Source organism: Hyaena hyaena, unplaced genomic scaffold (assembly GCF_003009895.1).
Source record: "Hyaena hyaena isolate Hyena2069 unplaced genomic scaffold, ASM300989v1 scaffold_2, whole genome shotgun sequence".
Lineage (NCBI taxonomy): Eukaryota > Metazoa > Chordata > Mammalia > Carnivora > Hyaenidae > Hyaena > Hyaena hyaena.
In genome coordinates this window covers 4,227,041-4,251,961 of record NW_024080634.1, presented here as the reverse complement: position 1 = coordinate 4,251,961, position 24,921 = coordinate 4,227,041, and the positions used below count along the sequence as shown (strand labels likewise).

The window sequence follows — 24,921 nt, the reverse complement described above, 5'->3', positions numbered from 1 at the left end:
AGGCTTTCTGTGACCTCCTCCTGGTGTTGTATTGAGGTCTTAGGCAATATTGAAATAAAGTGCTAACGTGAGCACTAAGAGTCCTGACTGGTGCTGTGATTCACGAACAGCCGCCCCCACCCCGCGGTGCCCAACGCTGGCCGGGGTTGGGGGTGGCTGCCCACTCTGCACAGTGTATGGGGGGCTCTGTCCCGGGTACTCAGAACTACCACCGGGGGCCGGTGGGGAGCAGGGGGCGTGACCCTCGCGTGGCAAGCTAGTGAGACAGGGGACGAAGGGTGCCAGAGACCTCTGCCTCTACATTCAGCTTTCCTCATGCAGTTCTCGACTTCAGAAAGGCGGTTCATTTGTTCTGAGTTCCCAGAAGCCTAAATGAATTCCCCACCAGGAAAAAAAAAAAAAAGTTTTGAAAATTATCTCCATCATTGATGGTTCGATCAGGAATTACAAACAAGGAGAAAAATGAGTCCTGGGAGAGCTTTGAGCCCTCCAGCCAGTGGGGGGAGAGCAAGAGAGCACAGCCAGACACCAGGGAGCCACAAGCCATGACTCAGGCCCACAGATAGTGGCTTTGGTTTCCCAGGGCGGCAGGCAGAGAGTGAGTGACCCCCAAGCGCCCATGGGGACGACAGGGCGAGGCCATGCGCGAGGCAGGCATTAGGGCTGCTCCGTGGAAGTTGATCACAGGGCCAGTTGGCATAAATCTCGCTTTGTTGAAAACTGAAGCCATTGCCTTCAATGTCCATGCCGGCCAATGGATGTTCCTCAAGCCACAGAACGCCACAAGCTCACCAGTTCACAACCTGGTGGGTAAGAGTTTCAAAAAAAAGAGGAAGAGAAGAAGGAAGAAAAAGACAAAGATGTGGTGTGAGCCCACGGGATTTGGGGAGAGGACCCGCAGTCCTAAAGATCAAGTTTGAATCTTGCAAATCTGCTTCTGCTCTTTTATACCTTCCCCGCCATGGAATACGCTAGTTCCCTCTCCTGGACGAGGCCCCCCGGGACCCGCTAGCCCCAGGGGGAGCCCTCCTGACTCACCTGCAGAGCTCACACCTCCTCCCGGAGACGTGCAGGACATCAAACGGAACATCACCTATTTCTCCTTTTGTTTTGCTTTTTAAGAAATTTGCTGCGGTCCCTGGAAGGGCGTGCTTGCTACAGCACGTGAGCGGCGTTAGGAAGCCACCTCTGGGCCAAGAGGGAGGAAACGCCACCTTCTGCATCTGTCCTGGTGTCTCATCCTTTCTAGCAGGATTTTACAGTTGCGGGCTGGAGTTTGACATGAGACGTGTAAAAAATGAAAAGGGGGGGCATGAACTTATAAACCTATCTGATGCGATCCAAATGGATGCCATCTGTTTTCCACATAACGGAGATATAAATAATATGACCACGCATTAATTCGTCATGCAAGGGTTAGTGCTCAGTTCCAGAAAGCACCATACCGAATGCGAGCAAAGCAAGGGCCTGATGAAGACGCGGGCCGTCTTCTGCCCGCAAGCTGCCCCAGGAAGGGAACACAGGGCTGGCTGGGTGTGGGGTCAGGCCTGCCCTCCGTGGGCACTTTCTACAATCCAGGACACACTGGCTCTTAGCGTTTGGGGGTTTCATTTGTGTGAGCGCAAACAGCACAAAGCGTTTGCATGGGCTAGGCCGTTGCAGAATCCCTTACAAATAAATAACAAGATTATAGCTCTTGTTATTTATATGTGTTCCCCCAACACAAGTGCATGAACACACTTGTGCGCGCGCACACACACACACACACACACACACCCAGAAGATCTATTACAGCAGAAAGATCAATGGCTCTGTTCCTCTTTCTTTAGAAATATAGATAAACTTTTTATACACACTGAATCCCTGGCCACATTCAATGTATATGCAAAAGAAGTTCAAAGGCCTACCTTGACAAAGGATGTTTGGAGAAAGATGATAAAATGTCTCTGATAAACGACACACAAAAGACTTTAGCAATAAAGGCCTACCAATTAGGAAAGCAGGGCCTGGGCATTGGGTGTGAAGCCCTGTTATCTATAGCTTCGGCCTCAAAGATAGTGGCCCTGAGCGTCAGGCTTTATCTGGCCTCCACAAGAAAAGAGATTGCACCTCCCCAGAACCATCCTGTCTGCAAAGCCCAGGAAACACCTTGCAGAGAAGTTGATGCAACATTTACCATCCCAGCCCTTGGTGGCAGTTAAAATAGTGTTACAACATAGCATTGAGCAACGGCCTTGACCGTATCAGCGAAGTCTAATTCACCAGCCCACTTTTCTCCCTGGAGAAGCAAAGAGGACACTTTGGTGACATTTTTTGGTTCCCTCTTTAGACTCTTAAAGAGAGTCTTCTACCTTTTCCAACAGAGTTTATAAATCCTTTCCCGAGGGGGGCGCCTGGGTGGCTCAGTTGGTTAAGCGTCCAACTTCAGGTCAAGTCATGATCTCACGGTCTGTGAGTTTGAGCCCCATGTCAGGCTCTGTGCTGACAGCTCAGAGCCTGGAGCCTGCTTCAGATTCTGTATCTCCCTCTCTCTCTGCCCTTCCTCCACTTGCACTCACTCTCTCTCTCTCTCTCTGTCTCAAAAATAAATAAACATTACCAAAAAAATTAAAAAATCTTTTCCCGAATGACGTCTCCTGCAGAAGACCTGTAGTATTTACTGCTACATTTTACTGCATTATTCTTGAGACTTTCAAAGGATTCTCCGTATCTCTTCTTGGAAGATTTATTACTCGGTCCCCACAACTTCTTCAGGGCTGGAGTTTAATTTATGTGATTGCAATCAGGAAACCACTTTGAAAGGGAAGAAATCAATTTAGCTTTTCATGAGTTGTAAATTTTCTGTAAACAAAATTTCACAAGACCCTTCTTTTCTTTTTTTCTCAAGAAGTAACAACATGGCTGTTGAAACGGCAGCAAGTTTTTGGGGAAAGATTCTAATGAACAGGTCAACGGGTCGCAGATCTACCACTATTGTACGACGTTGGAGAAATCACTCATTTTTCCATTCCATCATGAATGGGGTGTACAGCGTGTCTCCTAAGGCTGTTTCCACCTCTCGAAATGATTGGATGCTATTCCATGAAAGGGCGGCCTTCAAACCTTCTCCCCCTGGTTTGTTTTATAATAATTCTTTTGCCTTTGATGACCGTACTCACTTCGCAAAGTGCTTCAGTAGTTACGCTTTAACTTGGTCTTCTTGAGAACTTTGACAGGACGCCAGGGCCAGTGAGGAAAATGAGGCACGGGAAGGTTAAGAGCCCTGCAAAGAATCACAGAGAGTCACACACTGAGTCACCTAACAAAATGAGTACTAAGATTAAAAAAAAAAGACTTTTCAGGCCAGAAGCTTTCAAACCTTTTTGAATGGCAAGCAACAGGAAGAAGAAAAGTGCGTGCATGACTCAGGAAATGGATCTAGAAGTCAAAAGATGGGCTTCAGGAAGCAATACATTCTCTCACTACTTGCCAAGCTCTCTACTTTCCATTTATTCTCTTCTATTTCTTTCTCTTCTCTTTCTTTTCTTTTTATTGTTGCAAGAGTAATTGTTACTATTTATAGCTTACAACTAATTAGTGGGTCACAATATATGATTTAGAAGTCACTTTTCATGACAGCGACCTGTCATGTAGCTCAGAAATCAAGAGAGACTTCCCCGAGTTCTGAACCCACAGATGAGTGCCAAGTGGGGCTTTCTTGTCACGGGTTTCTCGCTCTGTAGAAAGCCCTCCGGGTCTGTATGCTAAGAAAGCACAGTCCTTAGAGTCAAGCCTTCTACCTCATGACCCTCCCGGCTTTGAATACACCATCAAGTCCTAATAAATAATGAATACTAATGACAATATCGAGACACCTGTTTGCATTGTACTCCCAATAAAGCCAGAAGGAGGGCTGGTGATGCTCCCTAAAAATGGCATATGGCTCTCTAAATAAAGGGCTTTAATGCATGTTATATTTAAACTATAAGGCCATGGGCTCAAACCCAAATTGAGATGGGCTCTGCTCCTTAAGTACATTCTGGAAACGGCGTTGAAATATTTATCCACCTATCTGGGTTCAGTGTTTCTAAAGCAGCTCATTTTCTTGCACCACACATTTAGAGTGGACCTGTTTGCAAATCCCCCCTTGAACTGGGCAGGGACTGACTGTCCAAAGCAATGGCTGCCCGTTCGGAAAGTCATTGTCCATGAAACTTCTCGCATGAGAAATATGAAGAATAACGTCGTTTCCAAAACCTACGCACACAATTCAAAGATCGATTTCCTATGCACCTGGTCAAAGTCTTACTTTCTGCTTCCATCTCTACTCGACCACACTGTTTAACCCTTTAAGCCTAAGGGGATAATAATTCCTAACGTAATAGGATTATTATTAAGAGGATTCAATGTGATAATGCAGGGGAAGCCCTTACCCACAGGGCCTATAACTCAGAAGTTGCTCCCTCATTGTTAGAAACCTTTATTATTTGCCCACTAACATTTGCCAACTCATCATAACCGTATTAGCATTACTAAGGCTTTCACTTTCGATGAATCAATTCCATGGCTTTCTCTGTTCACATAGACTAGGATCACTTGATGAGTCTCCAAAAGTCAAACAACCTAGTCTCTCTACTTCAGGTCCATGGGCCCCCAAACCTGTTAAAACTTAGCACGGCCAAAATCCAATGCATTCATGAGCAGCACACTATCCAGGCTGTTCCTGATATGCTAAACTATTTCCTTGACCTACTAAGTCAGTCCTATCTATGCTTGTATATTAGTTGTGTCTTTTTAAAAATAGAAAAGGCTCACATTTATTTTGAAAGATCCAAAACTTTGTCTCAGAAGGGAGCTTGGCTTTTCTCGGGAATGCTGACTTATAACGCAAGTCAGAAGTGCCTTTCTTCCTTCTGTTCAAAGCAAAATCAATAGACCAGCAGAGAGAAGAGTTTTGTTCACAGGTAGTTGCTGAGGAGTTACTTGGGGTATATGTACTTTGGAATTCAATGTGCCAAAATCTTAAAGACCCACGAGAAGATCTTTCTCGATAGGTTTTTTTTTTTAACTGGAGGGTCAGGGGTGGGGTCGCAGAGCCATTCAATAGGCTTCAGGTGATCTAGCAGTTTCTAGATATTCAATCCACTTTTCCTTTTTAGTTTCAGATACTTCAAGTTTAGTAAAAGCCAAGAGAACATTCCACATGTGCGGTAGCCATTCTCAGCCACGCATTTGCTGCTTTAGTATAACGTCCTAGGTTGTATCCGCATTTGTATCTACTTTTACTCAAAAGAATTCCAGAACACTTTTAAATATAAAGATGACTAGTGACAGAATAACATTTTCATTAAGGAAATTTTTCCTTCTACTTTACCTTTAAGGCAGTATCGTGTTCTCATTAAAGAAATACCTTTCAGGGAGAGTATGATTAATCAAACCTTCCTTTATCTTGATAAGGGGGGTAAAAGGAAGAAAGAAAGAAAGAGACACAAAAGTGAAAACTAAGTTGTCATGTAACTTTATTTCCGTTTCATTCCTGGTGTTCGAGGGGTTAACCAGAGGTCTTAATAAATTTCCACTCTAATTGGGAAGGGGGGAGGTGTGGAAATCATTTCAGGAACGAGATGAAAATTGCTAGCTTCCATGTGCCTGAGGCAAAAAGACAAGAAATGAAATCTCCATGGGCCTGGTTAGTGAGGGGGAAGAAATCTACATCTCGCACTTCAGTTCATGTCATTGCTCCATGGGTCACTGTTAAATAATGATTTCCAGAACAGTGGGATTCTGGAGAAGGGGTCTGCCTGGGGGTCTTAGACGAGGTCCACCAGGCAGTTTCTGGACAGTGTCTGTCGTTCATTCAGTTCACCTCAGGCTTCATTCAGTTCCCCCCAGACCGGGCTCCGGGCTCCATTTGACAACTCAGCATGGTTTGTGTAGACGAACAGTGGAGCCCCTACTGGTATGTTTGGGAAAGTGTCTTTCCTCCTGATGGAAGGGCACTTCATTATGTAGGGTGTCCGATGAAAGCGTTCTTGGCTACACAGATAGTTTTTACTTTGAAAGTGGTAAGAAATCCATTAGATCTGGCATACTTTTCTCTAAACACTAAGACGCGCCCTGAGTGGAGAATATCACGCTTATGGAACACCTTCTAATTAAATGCTTTTTAAAATTCTTTAAGTCCACATTTATATGAATACTTTCTGCATGTCCTTTTTCAAAACTTACCCTAGAATGCTGTATTAACCAATAAAGCTTTCGAAATTGTTCTAAAGGTGCGTGTCTTCATACGCATTTGAATTGTTTAAGGTAAGTAGAGAAGCAAGAAAAAAATGGAAGTGCCTTATGGTCACTAAACACCAGTGCATTCATTGGTCAGTTTAACTAGAAATAAACTTGAGTTCACGTGGGGACTCATTAGGCTTCACAGTGAAGCAATCCTCTGTTTTTTTGCCGTTACTATTTTTAAAGAACTATCTTCTCTGCAAAAACGTGTGCTAAAAAGGCTTCAAGGGCTGTTTGTATGCTTAATCATTTTTGGATGACCTCTTCATATTGCTTTCATTGAACATACAAGTACAAATTGGAAACTAGCTAACCGATGTTTATGTTTCAGATATTTTTGTTTAATTTTGTTAAGAATTACTTTTGCCTTTCCCCTCTACCTTTCAAGAACAGGTGACCTATACAGAATTAGTAATAGTTATTCATTGCAAAAAAAAAAAAGGTAGCAAAATTTGCTTTTTTTGAAAAATAGATGTATTGTGACATTTTTCTAAGCAAGCACAAAGCAATCATATCAAAAAGTTTAAGTCTTCTTAATTAACACTTTTTGATTGAGAAATAAACAATGATGCTTCATAAGAAGTGTCCACAAACTCTTTTTAATATTCCCTTTCATCGTGTGTATGGTACACTCCTCATAAAAATGTGATTATTATTAGAACATAATCATATAATCTTAATGTAATCTGAAAATATGTAACTATTACCATGCAGATTTTAGGATTTGTATAAAACAGAAAGCGTAATTATATAATTAGAGAAGAGAATGATCACTTCTATTTTTTAGACTATTTTTTGTTTCATGCTACAGTGTGATATTTGAAAGCTTTTGTGGAATGTGATGATTCCATGCCCCCCAAACAAAGCAGAGGAATGACAATGTTAGCCTGCTGTTTCATATATAATTCTGTTTCCCAAATCTGCAGATAGCAGGGTTAATATGAGAGGATTTGCCTTCTTATCTGAGTGTCTGGAGAACAGTCTAAGACCAACATTTGGCAATTTATTATTTAAGTGACCGATGTAGATTTCTTAGCAATTTTTCACAGATAATTCCTGCTTACTCCGTCCTGATTCTGGAGCAGATTCCCATGTGCAGGGCAGGTGTCTGACTGGACACTCAAGATTCAGCCAAGCTTCCCCGGTCCCTCTCTAATGATTCCTGCTACAATTGTGAGCAGTTTCTCTACAGTCTATGTGGGACCACAGATAGGAAAACAGTGCGAAGTTGATTCTGTGCTCCCCTTTTTCCTTCCACTCCCCTCCCCGCTCAAAACCCAAGTTCACTCCAGCTGTATGCCGACGTAGGTCAGCACCAGGTCAGGTCAATTTCTCACAATTCCAAGTGGCTTTTATATGTAAGTGTTTATGGTGCTGAAAAGCTCCCTTGTCCAAGTCTCCCATTTTGTAGGGAAGAAAACTGAGGCTGGGCAATGAAGTATCTAAGCGGCTAGTAGCAGGAGGAGGCTGAAGCCCCCTTCTCTGTGTGCCTCTACAACTGAGAGATGGGGTGGGTCCTTCTGCATCAAACATACTGGTGGGGGGGAGGGGTTATTGGTTGCATGAACAACCCGGTCAGTCATTCAATCACGTTATCGACAACTTCAAAACTTCTGCTGTTGGGAGGGGAGAGAGCAGCTATCCAGCCATCATCCCATCACCTGAAGCTATATATATCTCCTTGCCTGCCCCTTTGCCCACCATGGTCCACATTTAACATCACGTGGGCCCACTCACTGTTCCACCAGCTCACAAGGGGTCATTGGCCTTTAATCAATTGCCCTTCAGTTCACCCTCAACCCTCCTTTCTATGTGTAGCAGTTCAAGAACTGGATAAAGAGACTCACCTAGTTATCTTTAGACATAAATGTTGCACAGGGCGGGGCGGGGGGGGAGACCATACCTTCCTATTTCATAATTCCCCAAGTGAGAGAAGAATAAATTATAAACACAAAGAATAAAATAAACTGTGCCCCCTCGGGGAGGAGAGTTCTTGGTGAAATGATGTGGGAAACAAGGAAAAAGGCTTCTGTGCATTCGTTCCTACGTTCATTCACTTCTGTTTTTACCTAACTTAGAAAAATTGTGCTTTGTTTCTAGTTCATCATGGCGGAAAGGTTTCAAATACATTAACTAAATTTTAACCTAAAGTATAGCAGACGTAGAAGATGGAGCTGTTTTTATAGACTCCTATCATCCGTGAGAAGTTTATTCCTGTAACGGTCGCATGTGGGGGACTCAGAACCACAGGAAAGCACATAAACTCACTTCCCTGTTCAGTAGATATTTGAGATGCTTCTTGAGACTTGGGTACCTTCCCATAGTGCTGGGATAAGGGATGGCATTCAAAGAAGGGGCCAGCTTCATGCACCCAGAGGGGTTCCTCAGCCTGTCCCAGAAAGCCACATTCTGTCCATGGCTAAAGCAACCAAAGAAAATGTGAAGAATATCCACATCCCTTCTAGCCTCCACACATCAGCCTCTTGACCTCTGTACTCAACCCATAAGACTGAGGGGTGGAAACCAGGTAAGTTTGCCCTAACGAGATCCTTGGATCTTCAGAGATTCCCAGCAGCCCCTGAGGAATCGATATAGTAAAGTAGGGCCAGTGATTTTGGTAACAGACCTGGACCCATATCCTCCACTTTGTTATTCTGAGCACCAGAAGAAAGAGAGGTGGATCTGCTCCATAACTTAGAGCAGGACCTGCCTTGCTGATTTGAACTCTTGCTGTATTTTAACTGGAAGATTGTTACCAAATTGACATATTGAGTGATTGGGGGCGGGGGGGAGATGTTATATTTCAAAATAACCTGTACATAGGAATTGCTATTTGAAATGAGTATCATTTAGCTACCTTACAACTCTATTTTAAAATCATGACCTATTAAAAATAGAACTTCTTGGGGCACCCGGTGGCTTAGTCAGTTAAGTGTCCAAATCTTGATTTCAGCTCTGGTCATAATCTCACAGTCTTGAGATCAAGCCCAGAGTTGGGCTTTGCACTGAGCATGGAGTCTGCTTAAGAGTCTCTCTCTCTCTCTTTCTCTCTCTGCCTCTCCCTCTACTCCTCCCCCACTGATGCATGTGCATACTCTCTCTCTCCAAAAAAAAAAAAAAAGAATAAAAACCTAAGAAAAAAAATAGAACTTCTTATTCTAATCCACATCGCTTACATGAAATTCATAGAAAATGAATCTTGTAAAGGAAAGAAACAAGAGATGCTTTGGTAATATTCTTCCAGGAACCCAAGCACTATTGTATAGGCTGAACCATCAGTGGCTGGTAAGCAGGAAGTGGAAATGGAGAGCGTGTGAGGTTGACTTGTGGCTCATCCATGGCCGTGACGATGCACCAGTGACATTGACAGTGGTTGGCAGGCTTTTGCAGTTCAGTTGCTGCCTTTGTGTGTGTGTGTGTGTGTGTGTGTGTGTGTGTGCGCGCGCATGCGCACGCTTCTGCCTGTTAGTCAATCAGATGCTATTGTAATAAAAATTCTGAGCTTTGCTTCAGGACAGCTCAGAGGGAGATCATGTGCCAGGAAAGATGCACCTTGTAAGGGCCTTCCCCGATAGCTCAGTTAAAAACAGGGCTCGCATGAACACCAGCAGAATAGTAGCAAAATTGCTGTGGAGAGAGTTGTGTCTTGAGCAATCATTCTGGAATTGCACTGTCCAATTCAGTAGCCATGAGCCACAGGTGACTCTTGAGGCCTTGAAGCAGGCTACACTGAATTGAGACGTGCTATAAATATAGGATGCACACAGGACTTTGAAGACTGGCTATAAAAAAACAAAGAATGTAAACGACATCAAGAATTTTTATAAGGATTACATGTTGAAACGAAAATGTTTGAGATATAGAGAGTGAAATAAAATACACTATCAAAGTAATGTCACTGATTTCTCTTTCCTTTTTAATGTAGCCTCTAGAAAATTTAAAATCGTGTACATGGCTCACATTATAGTTCCACTGGGTGGTGTTCTTCCAGAATAACAAACAATGCCCACATAGCTTAAATGAAACTTGACAGGATCTAGGAAAGAAACTTGACAGGTGACAATATAATGATATGAACCATCTTGCAGCATAGTTTTTAGCCGGCTCGTTCCAGCTGGGGGCTCCGAGGCAAACTGCTTGGGTTGAAATTGGGCCAATTACTAAATTTCTTCACCAGTAAAGTGAAGGGAAGAAATATGAACCGCTTGTTACAGGAGGGTTAAATGGAAGAATACATGTAAAGCACTCGGTGTAAGGTGTGCTAGGGGATGCTCGGATCAAAGGTAACTTCTGTTATCATAGTCGGCTCAGGCTACCATCAAATTCCCATAGATGAGTGGCTTTAACAATGGAAATTTACTTCTCACAGTTCTGGGGCTGGAAGTCCAAGATCACGGTGCCTGGCACCACCATGTTCTGGTGAGAGTTCTCTTCCTGGCTTGCAGATAGCTGACTTCTCACTGTATGCTCACATGACACGGGGAGAGAGAGAAGGAGAGAAAACTCTCTGATCTCTTCTCTTAAGAGCGCTAATTCTATCATGAGAACCCCGCCTACATGACTTCATTGAAACTTAACTACCATCCGCAGGCTGTGCCGCCTAATACCATCCCACTGGGGGTTAGGGCTTTGTTATATGAATTTGGCGGGGCAAGGTGTGGGGCGGTGGGGGGGGAAGCATAAACATTCGGTCCATCACCATAGTTTAAAAAGCCCAGTCAGAAATAGCTTTGATGCCAGTTTGCATTTGGCAACGTTGTTTAAGAAAACCTTTTAGACACTGCAGTCTAGTGTGTGCTGGGCACAATTTTTGCTGGATACTGAGCGGGTGCTCTAGGCTTCTCTGAGTGTGGTCCTTGAAGCAGCAGCAGCACTGAGAACTTGTTGGAAATGCAGGATGTCAGGCACACCCCCCCAAAACCTGTTGAATCAGAATCTGCACTTAACCAGATCCCCCAGGGATTTAAGAAACATACCCAGTTTCTGCCATACTGTCTAGATATCCACAAAGGAGGACAGCCTCACCGGGAAGGTGTTCAAAATCTAGAGGTTATGCATTTACGTGGGGGTGAAGGTGAATCAGGAGACAATAAGACAATTATATAGTTGACATTAAGGAGGCCCAAGAAAAGATATCCTTGCTCCCCAGCGATCCAGAACCAATTGTGAGGCAAAATAACCAAGCAGACAGGGATCAAAATATCAGCTTTATCACCAAGGACTTTAGGAGAACATAGCTCAGAACATGGCTTCTTGCCATTGAACTCCATAAATAGACACTTACTCATTAGCACACCGGCAGTGTTATCCTAAACAAAAGGGAAGGGAAAGGCACACTCAGAGTACTAATTTTCTATTGCTGCCACACTACCAAATTACCACACCTACTTATTAGTTCAGAGCTCTGTAGATCAGAAGTCCAGTCGGGCTCAACCAAGTTCCCAGCTAGGGACTCACAAGGTCAAAATCCAACAAGTATTGGACAGGCCCAGCTCTCATCTGGAGGCTTTAGGGGAAAATGCTCTTCTAGGCTTTCGTAGGTTGCTGGCAGAATGAGGCTCCGTAAGCACTGCAAGATGGGGCCCTGCACCCTCACTGGCTGTCAGTCAGGAGTCACCTACAGATGTGTCCATTCTTGCACATGGCTCCCTCCGTCATCCCGCCAACGATGCAGGCACATCAGATCCCTCTCTACCTCTTTTCCGCCCCAGCCTGAGAAAACTCTGCTTTTAAAGATCTCATGTGATTAGATCAGGCCTCCGGAATAATTGCCCTTTCGGTTGACTCGAAGCCAACTGATTGGTAACATTAGTCACATCAGAAAAATTCCCTTTGCCATGTCACATGGCCAGGGCATGACAGTTCGTCATAGTCACTCTCCTCCAGATTCGGGTGGGAAGTCGCGAGGGTCCATTTTAGGATTCTGCCTCCTATGCCTGGTGTCTCTTCCCAGAGCTCCTAACCAAGCAATTCAGTCTTTTATGGTGGAGCATGACTGAGGTCGGGGCAAGAGGCCAAGAGTTTTACAACGAAGGATGTCACTCCACATAGGAACCGGGAATGTCACTCGACACAGAAACCAGAAGCCTGGGAAGAGTTGACTCCATTACTTCCCTCTTACCCACCCCACCCTCAGTATATTCAAATAGCTATAACATAAAGTAAAATATAGTTCAAGGTCGCCCAGAGGACATGGAGACCACGAGGAAGCGTGTATTTGGTCCTTGAGGGAAAATTTCACCTGAGGCCCAGGGATCCGACCCGATTCCAAGACGGGAATGGAGGGTAGCCCTTAATCCTGAAGGCATGTGCAGAAGAACTTGCTCTGAAGTTGGGGTGCATAGAGGATGCATTCCGTGACCGAGTATGCAGAGCGGTGGTATGGGAGATTAATCTGGAAATACTATATGAAAGTAATAGAAGCCCCTTTGTGGGAGATCTTTGCAGGAGAGCTGGTGAGAGGTCATGAGAACTCGAACCAGAATGATAGCAATAGGGGTAGGAAACGGGGGATAAAATGTCATGAAGAAGCTAAAAAGAGGACATGGCAGCAGATTGGATGGGGTCAAAGGTAAACCCATGGATCCAACTCTGGAAACCGGGAGGATGATGGTGTAATTGGGTAAAACGAGAAGAGGTGGGTTGGCGTGGGAGCTGATGAGTTTGATCTTCAGTAAAATGCACAAGACAGATGTCTTCCATCTTCAACACACATATGCACACGCACACATCTCAACTTCGGGCTTTCCCTTTCCCTGCCAACCCCCTCTTGTCCTTCCCTCCTTGAGATGGCAAGGAAGGTCATCTCCCCCCTCCCTCCTCCTCCCCCACCCCCCCCTCCATCCGTTCACTGCCCCATCCTCTGCTCCCCTGAATGTCTTCTAGCAAAGGCTATCATGGATCTTCTAGAGACAAGTCCAATGTAACTGTTTCAGTCCTCATCCTCATGGCCCTTCCTTGGCCTTGGCCTTTGAGACATGCCTTTCCTCTCAAAACTCCTATCTTCTGGGGCGCCTGGGTGGCTCAGTCGGTTAAGCATCCGGCTTCAGCTCAGGTCATGATCTCACGGTTCGTGGGTTCGAGCCCTGTGTAGGGCTCTGTGCTGACAGCTCAGAGTCTGGAGCCTGCTTCAGATTCTGTGTCTTCCTCTCTCTCTGACCCTCCCCTGCTCACGCTGCCTCTCTCTCTCTCTCTCAGAAGTAAATAAAACATTTAAAAAAAATCTTTAAAAAAAACAACTCCTATCTTCTTTTGTTTTTTAAAGACCCTATTCTCTTTCTCTTCTTAGCTCAATCTCCTTGGTTGCTCCATCTTTTTCTAATCAACCCCTTAGGTGTCGACAATCTCAGACTTTGTCAGCGCTCCCTTCTCCCTAATGTGAAACCCCCACAGATCTGGGAAGGCTCTGGACTCACTATTTTTACCCTAGACCTCTGCCCTCAACTCCTGTTTTCTCCACGAGCACGTACAGCTCTGTACATCCAACGCCAGACCCTCATGTCGACCTCCAAACCCTTCCTCTTCTGGTCTGCCCTACTACCAGTAATAGCACCTGGGCCAGAAGCAGGAGAGGCTCCTCTCCCCTCCCCTCTGCTGCCACCTCTTCTATCTCCGTGGTTCTCACCTTACTGCAGATGTTCACAATTCCTTATCTGACAACTGCAGTCGTTCCCGTGCTCCTCATCTCCTCCCCCTCCTCCTCACCTAACCACCTCTGCCAGACTCACTTTCCTCAAACAGGGGTGAATCATGCTGTTCCCCAGACTTCAAGGCTCTGATAGAACCCATCGGCCTCATGTTGAAGTGCAAATTTCTGCAGGTTTATAAGCTGCCTACGATCTGTGTTCATGTCTGCCAGCACTGCGTCATCTGTGAGTGCCCTCATCCCAAACCTACTCTCCAGGGATACTAGAAGTGACATGTGGATCGGTTTCGGAAATTCACATCTTTCCCAGGTTGCTCCTTCTGCCAGGAGTGCCTTCTCCCCTGTCCCCTCCCACCTTACTGAGACCTTCCTCCAGCCCTGCGAACCACCTGGTAAAAATTGACCCAACCTCCAAGGGCCAAATCAAGTACCGCCTCCACTAGGTGGTATGCCCCGTCTTTTTCCCGTGTCTCCTCCCGCCATCTTCCTGGAGCTGAGACACTCCATGACACTCAGCAGTGGCCATGACCCTCTGTTGTTCTCATCTATTTGTCCTTTGTTGCCAACTAGCCTAGCACCCTGCCTGGAACATAGAAAGCTTCGGAGATGTGCTGAAGGAAGGAAACCAAACACTTCATACCTGGGAAAGTCCTCAAGAGGCCATTTTGAATGAGTGACGGCAGGAAAGGACTAAAAATCCATTTAACATTTATTAGGAATTTAAAAGCTAACTGGACCCTGACCTGCTCCTCAAAGGCTAAAGATGACCAGAAATAACTTCAGGCTGTGACCCCTAAGTATTCGAGATTTGCAATGTAAAGAATTTCGGGGACGGGTTCTAATGGAGACAGTGAGACTAGAGAGGGTAAATTGCAAGATGAGCTCAGAGTTTAATTTTTCAGAGCTCTACAAAAAGTACCCATACAAATACAGAGTCGTGACCAAAAAGAAACATAGCTCATCGTGCACTCGGACCCATATGCGGACATGCATGAGTGCGTGTGTGTGCACGTGGGTGTGTACATAGAGTGGAGTGACTTTGTCAAGTTTCCTAAACTCTCCAAGTGTAAGGTTCCCTGTCGGCAAAATGGGGTTGGCAATGGTGTCCTGGCAAGGATTAAATGAAGCAAGGTATAGAAAAACATTTTGGCCATTCTCTGGCACTTAGTAGTATTCAATGAGAGGGAGGGAGAGAGAGAGAAAGGGATGGAAAGAGAGAGCTGGTGGATAAGTTGGCCAAATTGAGCTCTTGCTGCTGTGAACCCCCAAGATCTCTGCTGTCTTGCAATTTAGGTTGTAGCACATTTAACAACCCTCTGGGCAAATGACTGCAAACCTTCACAGGCGCTACCTCTCCCGCAGAGGACCCACCCTCTCCGGGCTTCATGGCGTCTGCTGTGTCCTCAAGGCTACTGACACAGGACAAACTAAGGACCCTTCCCAACAGACAACATGCACACCGTCCAAAATTCACTCACTTTTGCCTTTGTTTTTAGGTTAAAAAAGATCTTGGGTTTTCTCCCAGAATCCTTGAAATATTAGCTGTGTCAATGGAACACTTGGTTTTCTACTTTGCTCCCTCTCTTTCCCAGCCTCTGATCTGGGAGAGCTTCTCAGGGTCTCAGGACAGAATTCCCAGGGCGGTAGGGTCTGCTGGGTCTCTTTCATTAAAATTCTGCTGTCTGGTCAGTATTACTGTTGTGGATCCCCCCATGCATATTAAAAGCAAACTTATGAACTTCAGGGTATATTTGATATTTCTTACCTTATCATTCATAAGTGCAAATGATTTTTTCCCTGCTCCATTTAAGAAAAAAAAATCTTCACAGGGTCATTTTATATACATGCAAACCAAAGTCTTAGTGGTTTGTTTTTTGAGGATGCTCCATGGAAACTATACCTATTGAATGGCTTTAATCTTTCATTATAGGGTAATCCTTCAGAACCTCTTATTATTCTAGTTGCTCTTTTTGCTTTGGCAAGAAAAAAATATAAGACTAAGGAGCTGTAAATCTCATTCTCCTGCCTATTTAAACAGCGTCTAGAAATCTGAAATAATTACCTCCTTTCTTAGTTTTAAAGTTTTTTAAAAGATATATTATATTAGTATTGTGGAATAAAGTTGAAAGCTTTTGGTCTGTGACATTTGAAATGCTCAAATCCGAAGGCTCTGAAAGCTGATATACCCTCCATGTTAATCATTCAGTGCTGAGCTGATGTAGCAATGTCAAAAGCAGAACGCTACTATAGATATTTAAAGAGAAGCAGCTTCAGATGGCTTTGCTTAATAGGTTTACCTATAACTAGACATGCAACAGTATATAGAGATACATATTTGGATATTATCATATGACAGTTCTTTTCAGTAATAATTGATATCATCTGCTATGTCAAGAATGAAAGGTTTCAGGATAAATAATCTGTAGGATAAATCAGGATAAATTAGTAAAGGGAAGGAGAGTAAAGCAAGCAAGGAGAAATATTTCTTCACTGTCCAATTGCAAGTAAATTATGATAACGTTTCTCAGTTTGTTTCTTACAGAAGATGTATTCAAAACTGTTTCTCTTCATTGCTTTCAAAAAATACTCATATTTTTACCTCTTGCATGTCACCTCTGCTATAATACCAATTTTCAAGTGTTTGGGTATTAAGTTAGGGTTTGGTTTTAATTTCACCTTGAATTCTGATTCATGTCTGCTTCCTCCAAATGTATTTCCAATGTTCATAAATAAATCACATTGGCATCACATACAGAGGTTTAACAAAGGTGATTCTATGAAAGATAAAGAGTCGGTACTAGCTATCAATGGAAAACGGTGAAGTCACATAAAATCATGTGCATATGTAACAGTTCATTTTTTTATTCGCTGGTTTACTATTTCAAGCTACTTTTGTTCCCAAACCGGACAATATGCTATAAAATTCCCCAGTGCTAAAAAGTGTGAGGGACAGTCAGTGAGCAAAGAGAGACAGAGAGAGAGAGAGAAGGGGGGATGGAAATTTAGTTTTAATGCTTGCCTTTATTGCAATTAGAATGAAATGTATCAACTATCAGTGAATTTGGTGTTTGCTGTCAGTACATTTATACAATTGTTTTTATTTTCCTACTTTCTGTTCTTTCAGAATGTGTACACGGAATGAATCCATCTAGAGATGTTCACGGTATGTTGGACTCCAAATTATATTTATCATAAAATATGCACATTCATATGATTTTTGTCTATGTATCTCTGTAAATAACTTATGACATAAATTAGCCAAATAATTCAGTTTTTTTTTTCTTTTTGCTGATTCACAAATACTTAAAAGCTGTTCTTCATATTGTAAATATCAAACCCTATAAAACATCCCAATGAAACCGTAATGATACCCTCGGTCCTACAGCCTAGTTTACCACAGGTGTGTTCTGCTTTTATTAAATGACTTTGTAGGACTCTGAAAAAAAAAATAGAGCTTGGCTTCTATCTGTTGTAACCTAGTTTATTGCCTTTGTTACAGCAGTGGCAATGCAAAACTTTTATGAGGGTAAAATGTTTACTAAGCATCCTAAATTAGAAAAAAAAAGTAATGTAAAAATTTTCTCAGTTCGCCACCTATGAGCTGCAGAATTATGATATTAGAGTGAATAGATCACACATCAACCACAGAATTCTATGGAAACATCCCTATGAAGGAAGGATGTAGTGACAGAAGGAAAGAATCCTATTCCCAAAGCAACTAGATTTCAAAAGTAAAATAATCTCAAAGCCGCTCTAGCCGGAAGGGGGAAATGTTTAATTAAATTTTAATGTTGAAAACTGGATGCCGTGTATGGCAGGTTATTTATTTGCATGTACATTAACATGTTACTCTTCATAAAAATGTTCTCCATCCTGGTAACATTATGCTAACTGCACCAGTTTGGTCCAGAACCAAAACACATTCCCTGATTTTAATTCACTGAGATAATTTTTTTTCTAAAAATAATTACACTTTTAGAAATGTAATTTTAACAATATGTTACTCACAGAGAGGAATTTTGATTTAAGAGAATGCTTAAGATTCTACCTACCTACCTACAGGCATATTTTATTTTTGAGAGGGTTTTAAGACAGCAAAAATGTAAAACATTTAGGTATTTTTTTGAGGCTCCTTAGAGTTATATACCGACCTAACGCTGAAGAAAATTGGCTATGAGCTGTTATTTTTTCCCAATGAAATTGTTATTCTTCTTCCAACTAACCAAGTACTCCTTTTAAAATTCTCTGTGAAAACTTAATTTCGTTCCTGGTGTGGACATTATTGGAATTTCCCTCACGCAGCAAATTTGGAAAAATCTGTCCTACAGAAACGGCCCAACACATCGCTTCGTTGTATTTTTTTATTTTGAATTACGACAAGAGTAAATTTTAGGATTATTCCAGGAGCGAGTGTGGTAATGTTTCCTTTCCTTTCTTAGAGAGGCGGAGGAAGGGAAATTCTATATTGCCGCTAACATGAGCGCTTTTGGTGGGAAGGAATTCTCCATTTCGCGTGCGATGTTAATGAACTTTATAAACCCTGTAAAAAAGTCCTTCAGACTAAGGGATTCCGGGTCCCCTTTAGATGAGCCTCGTGATGCCTGCTTTCCACTGACTAGTTCCTCGAGAAAAAAGGTGCAGAGTTTTATTTCTGCTTTTCAAGTGTGCACCGCACAGCTCATTTACAGCCAGCGCGGGGCCGGGGAACCTTAAATGCCCGGCGGCCGGATTTAGAATAAATCAGCAAACGCTTTTCTCGCTTTTATCATCCTTGTCCACGTTCAAATTCGAGATTAATTGGTTGAAAGTCTCAGCTGAGCGGCGCCCAAGGTGCTGCCCTTGAAGGGCTCAACTTGGGGCTTCTATACCATCGCCTTTTTTCTAAGGAAGGGAACTCGACCCCGCTGGAGAGAGTGCAGCGGAGAGTCCGACCCGCAGCCCCTCGCAGGGTTTAGGGGTTCAAACCGCCTGAGCCCCAGAAGAGCCTTCTTCTCTAACCTTTCCGCAGGGCGAACTACCCCAGTCCGCTACACCCCCGGAGTCAGAGCCCGTTTTCGCGTCTGCTGCACCGCTGAGCCTCCCACCCTGCGTCCGCGGGGGACCCCAAGGATGCGCTTGGCGGCCGTCCCCGGGAGCGCGCGGTGGGCTCTTAGAGCATTTGTATTTGGGCTGAGGCAAAGGGGGTTCACTCGCGCCCCCCTCCCCCCCCCGTCGCCTCTAGAGCCGGCAGCGGCGGAGCCGGGGCTGGGGGGGGGGGGGGCGGCAGACAGGGAGGCTTGGCAACTGCGCCCTATTTGGAATCGCAGGGCCAAGGTGGAGAGAGGACTTTGGGGGTCTTTACCCCTGAAATAGGGCTTCTTCAAAATCATTTAGGGAAAACACAAAGAAGTTTGCTGAGACCTCAGACCCATTAAAACAAACAAAATGCAGGTTGTTGCTGGGAGTTGCCGGGTGCCCTGGGGGAGCCTCGGGAAGGCCGGAGGGCGCCCGGGCCGCCAGGAGCACGGGCGGTGGCGGGCGGGCCGACCGCGGAGTGCGCGCAAAGGGGTTTCGGGGAGAGATCCTGATGCGGGCCTGTCGGGAGAGCCGGGACCCCCGCGACCCCCACCAGAGGGTTCCCGCGCCACCAGCTCGGCTGCCGGGATAGTAGGGGCGGAAGGCGGCCGCTGGCGCTGGCTCCGGCGGCCGTTTCCAGTCCTTTCTCCCCAAACTGGCGTCCTTACGAGAGCGACCCAAAGGCCCAGAGGAGGGCCGCAGAGTCCCGCGCCCTCGGGGGCGTTCCCGGCGCCCGGGGCGGCAGAGAGGACGGCTGCTGCCCCCTGGCGTCCGCCCCGAGCCCGCGGCCCTCAGCGCCTCCCGCGGGGCGGGCGCCCGCCCCCTCGCCGCTGCGCGCAGCCCGGGCGGCCCCTCCGGTCCCGGGGCAAGGACGCCGCCTAGGCCCCCGGGAAGGGCCTCCGCGGCTGGCCCGCCCTGGCCGACGCCTCCGTTAGGCCCCAGCCGCAGAGGCCCAGGAGAGTCCCGCGCAGCGGTGGCGGCCCCCTGCCCCCTAGCCGCGCGTCCGCAGCGGGAAAGGAGGCGGCTGGAGGGAGGGGCCCCGCGGGCGGCGGGGTGGGGTGGGGGTGAGGGACCCCAGCCCCGGGGAGTTGAAGTTGAGGGCTCCGTGTTGGGGGAGGGGTGAGCGCCCTCCCCCGCGGCGGGGGGAGGGTGAGCTCCGCGGGGTGCAAGGGAGCCCCAGGGCTGGGGAAGGGGGTGGTGAACAGGCCTTGGGCGCCGGGACGGGGCGGGGCCCCTCTAAGCTCCGCGAAAATGCCCGCGGCGCCGCGGGGACGGGCGCAAGGGAAGTTCCCGCCGGCGCGCAAAGCCAGGGTGGGTTCGGCACCCCGGGCCGCGGCGGCTCGCGGGGGCGGGGAGAGGAGCCGGCACCGTTTCCGGGGAGCCGGAGGTGGGTGCGGGGCTAGGGCGACCGGGGCCCAGCGGTGGGCTTTCGTCCCGCCTGCGGGGGAGCCGACGCTCCGAGAACGGGGTACCAGCCCAGCGGATGCTTTCAACTTTCTTCCCCGTCGCCTGTTCTCTGGGGTCTTTTCTGATGAGGACACTCCTTTGCTCGCCGCCAAGCGCACTCAGACTGAATGAGGCGCGCTGCGTAATTAAGCCGCAGCCCAGACGCGGTGACAAACACCAACTAAAGAAAGAAAACCAAGAGAGAAAACTAAACACACAAAACCATGTTGGGGAGACCGAGAATCGTCAGGCCTCGTTAGATGAATCAGCGCCGCTTCGCTGCAGCTGCCCACCCGGCCATGGGGCCGCGCGGAGCGCTCTCCAGCCGGGCCCTCGGCCCCCCTCGCGGCCGAATCCCACCCACGCCGCGGAAGCAGAGGCTCGGCCGTGGGTGGCCGCGCAGGGCCTGGGGCCGCCCCGGGGCTCCGGTCCCGGTCCCGGGAGCCTCGCGGCGGCCGCTTCGTCTCCAAGGCGCGTGGAGGGTGGGGAGGCACCTCCCTCCGGCAGGTCTCCGGCCCCGGGCCGTTCCGGGCACGGCGCGCAGCCCGAGCCCTCCCTGCGCCCGCCGGCCTCCTCTGTCTCCACCTCCCTGATCTCCAGACCGCGGCCGCCTGTGGCGCCGCCGCGCACTGCAGCCCGGGGCCGGTGGCGGCGCGACTGTGCGTGTGTGCAAAGACGCAGGGCCGCGGTCCGCACGAGGGCGGGGCCTCGGGCGAATGAGTGAGTGCGTGCGAGTGTGTGCGTGGATGCGAGTGCGCGGGGAGCGCGGGGAGCGCGGGGAGGCCGCGGCAGCCGGGGACTCTCTCCACCCCGGCTGCGTACAGTAGCGCGCGGCAGCGGCGGGGGCGCGCGGGCCAATTCCAGGAGCCCGAGGCCGCGAGCCGCGCCCTGGCTGATACCGGAAAGGCCTGTGATTGGCCGGCGGCCGCCCCTATGCAAACGAGCTGAGGGAATGGAATTCCTCGGGCCGGGCTTACAGTAAAAGCACGTTCATTTCCAGGCACTCTCATTCATAGAGCCAGCGGGCGCTAGGCGGGACGGGCGCCCCGCGGCCGGACCCAGCCAGGGCACCACGCTGCCCGGCCCTGTGCCGGCAGGCACCTCTTCCCGGGCCTCCTGGGGACGCCAGAAGAAAGTCAACCTTTGCTGCTTCTCCTTGACCTGCGTTGGAGCTACGATTTTTTTTTCCCTTTCTCTCTTACTTTTGAATGAACTGGTTTCTTGGCTGGATGTTTCAACTTCTTTCCTGCCTATGAACTTTTCCGCGGTTGTTTCCTTTGACAACTGCAAGAGAAAGCGTGCTGTGCTTCGAGGAGAGCCGTGAAGTTGCGTGTGCGTGGGAGTGTGCGTGGGAGTGTGACTGCGTGTGTAATTCGAACCACCGCGTCGGTTTCGATCTGCGCTGCGGAGCCTCGTCTCAGGGCCCGCTCCACCTGCTGCGGTTACGCGGTGATCGTAGGTATAGGCGCGTCCCGGCATTTAACCAGCCGGCGCTGGGGCGACGTTGGAGGAAGATCGTCTCGCTGCTGCCCAAGTCAGGCTGACTCACCGAGTCGATGTAGACAGTGGCTGGCTTCGGGAAGAGTGCGTGTCTGCGTGCGTGTGACTCGGCTCTGCTCCACTCCCACCAACCGCAGGACCAGCCACAAACTTAACCAACATCCCCAAACTCAAGTTTTCGGATGTGGAGAGCTGTACACTGACTGTCATCGACTTGGACTTTTTTTTTTTTTTTTTTTAAGATCAGGTTTTCTTTGAAAAGCTGAATTTTCTGAACCGAGCATTTTGCCAGAAATTATTAAGAGAACATGACAAGTATTTCTAGCCCAGCCGTTCTTCAACTACTGAAGCTTATTTTCAAGGCTACTTAAAAAAAAAAATCAGCAGCGAACATTAATGGATTTCTGTTGTGTTTAAATTCTCTACAGATTGAATTGTAAATATTTTATGAAGTAGAGCATATGTATATATTTATATATACGTGCACATACATTAGTAGCATGACCTTTGGAAGTCGCAGCTCTTGCTTTTGAGGACCGAAGCCAGTTTTGCATGTGAAAGTGGCTCTGTATATGGAAGACACTCGTGTATTTTGTGTTGTATTGGGACTTTAGACAAAACTCACCCGCAAACAAACAAACCCGGACAGGCGATTAACTACTGGAACTTCCAAATTATGTATTTGCTGGTCCTTTCGCTCTCCGTATAAATGTTTTAGAAAGCGTATGGGAATTTCGCCTCCGGGAACTTTGTTTAACAGCCAGAGACTGAAGTTAAACTCTTAAAGCAAGACTCGGAAGATAAGTCTCCCTTGGCATTTGACTTTGGATTCTAGTCGCCCCATTTTTAAAGCACTAAGCGGTCGGTTGCTAGGAACCCGGCGGGGTCTGAGGCTGCCGGGCAGAATAGAACTTTCCCCCTCCAGGACTGTTAGCAACTTAGTCTTCCGCCTCCCCCAGCCCCCCTCCCCCCGCAGCAATAAAGGCCCCTGAACTTGTATGTTGGTCTCCCTGGAGCTGCTCGCCGAAGATCCGCGCCCTTGTCGCCGTCTGATAGGAGCTGTTTGCAGGGTCCTAACTCAATCGGCTTGTTGTGATGCGTATCCCCGTAGATGCCAGCACGAGCCGCCGCTTCACGCCGCCTTCCACCGCGCTGAGCCCGGGCAAGATGAGCGAGGCGCTGCCGCTGGGCGCCCCGGACGCCGGCGCTGCCCTGGCCGGCAAGCTGAGGAGCGGCGACCGCAGCATGGTGGAGGTGCTGGCCGACCACCCCGGCGAGCTGGTGCGCACCGACAGCCCCAACTTCCTCTGCTCCGTGTTGCCCACGCACTGGCGCTGCAACAAGACCCTGCCCATCGCTTTCAAGGTACTCGGCCCGGGCCGGGAGCGGGTGGCGGGAGCACAGGCGGAGGCCGGCGGAGGCCGGGGGCGATCCCGGAGGGCAGCGGCCAGGCGGGCGGGGCCGGCTTCTAGAAAGGGGCCGGCGCTGCCCCCCGCGGCCCCTGGTCCATCCTCCTGATCCCGGGACACGAGGGATGCTGGGTTGCCCTGGCGATCCTCGGTGTGTGTGTTGGGGGGGGGGGGGACCCGCAGAGGCTGCCTCCGGGGTGCACTGAAAAAGATCTGGATGCCCCCAAAGACGTCCACTGAGGGCCTGTCGGGACCTCCCTGACAGGTCCTTAGCTTTGCTACAAAGTAGAAATGCAGAAAAAGTTATAACCCAGCCTGGCAAGCCGGTCTGCTCCCATGCTTCTCCCCCGCCCCCCCGCCCCCCCCGCCTACCGGCCCCCTCAGCGCTGGCTTGACACCCAAGCCATTCTGCCTCGCTCCGATGGAGGCATCAGGAAATAAAGATACTTTTATACTTTAGGGTCAGGAAAATAAACTGACAAGGAAAACTGTCAGGGCTTCCTACCCCCACCCCCTCTTTAACAGTCCCATCGAAATTAGCATGTCCAAAGTCCACGGAGGGCGTAGTTAAGTTTGCAAAAGTTTTCTGGAGAGTTTTTGCAGCCTGCCACAAGCCGCAAGGAGCGAATCCTGTTTCTTTTCCTGGAACCCTCCTGAACCTTATCTCCGGCTCACCTAGATTAAGCCCAGGGCCTCGAAAGGTGGCAAGACTGTCTTCACTGCGAGCCAGCCGGGGTCTAATCCGCTTGCATTTCCGTCTGAGGAGGGGGTGGCGGGGACCCCAAAACTTCGGCTGAACAGCTCGAGAGGTCTTCGCTCACTTCCACCCCTGATCTAGCCCTAGCTTTGAGCGGCCTTTAGAAAACCTTGCCCTTGAACGGGGATATATCAACAACACCCGGCGTTTTTAAACACCACTGCCTCTCCCCGGACCCAACCCCAGCCCTGACCGCAAGCAGTAGAAATTTAATTCTGGCGGTGGGGATTCTATTCTTCTGTCTTGAGTGGGTTTAAGAAGGGGCAACAATTCAGTACAATCCGTAGTCATTTCCTGTTCATTTTGAGGGCTAAGAAAGGCAGGTGGGGGGGGGGGTTGGGGGGGGTTAAGATCAGATTGTGCCCTTTCAGGGGAGATTAATTTAATATAAGCTTCTTTATAGTTCCAGGCCTCTACTGGATGTTGATCTAGTTTTTTATACAGTACTGTCAGAGTTCTTTTTTTTTAAGCTTTATACACCTTCTAAACTTAACATTATGATTTCTAAGACAAAACAAAATGTGTAATTGGCTCTGTCTATAGAATTGCCTGTTTTCTGAGAGCACAGGTTTTTGAGGGGGAGGGAGTGAGGATGAGGTTGAACAGCCACTGGACTGCTTCCCTGCCGTCCTGCATCTCTGTAGATTTGCGTTGGGAGCCTATTTCAATTTTAAATCATTCTAATCTCTTTACATAAACAGGCTCCTCTAGCTGGAGAACCGGACAGAGTCCCCTCTGTGACTGGGGACTTGACAAGGCTCGGCCCTGGGGCCACTTTGCAGATAAGAGCTGAGGGAGGAGACAGGCTGATAATCAGCCGAAGGGTCATTTAAACCTGGTACCCC

The 24,921-nt window shown here is 47.8% G+C and overlaps 1 protein-coding gene across 3 annotated transcripts in view; it reads left to right on the top strand.

Moving 5' to 3' along the window:
- The window catches only part of RUNX1 (RUNX family transcription factor 1), a 251,033-nt gene that overhangs the window by 133,760 nt on the left and 92,352 nt on the right, over positions 1-24,921 (top strand). For 2 of the 3 annotated variants that reach the window (XM_039228421.1, XM_039228411.1), the window contains exons 3-4: positions 17,034-17,072; positions 23,022-23,275. In XM_039228421.1, coding sequence (XP_039084352.1) covers positions 17,034-17,072; positions 23,022-23,275 — 293 coding nt within the window. The remainder of the gene's footprint in view (positions 1-17,033; positions 17,073-23,021; positions 23,276-24,921) is intronic. The other variant, XM_039228414.1, reaches the window with a different exon arrangement.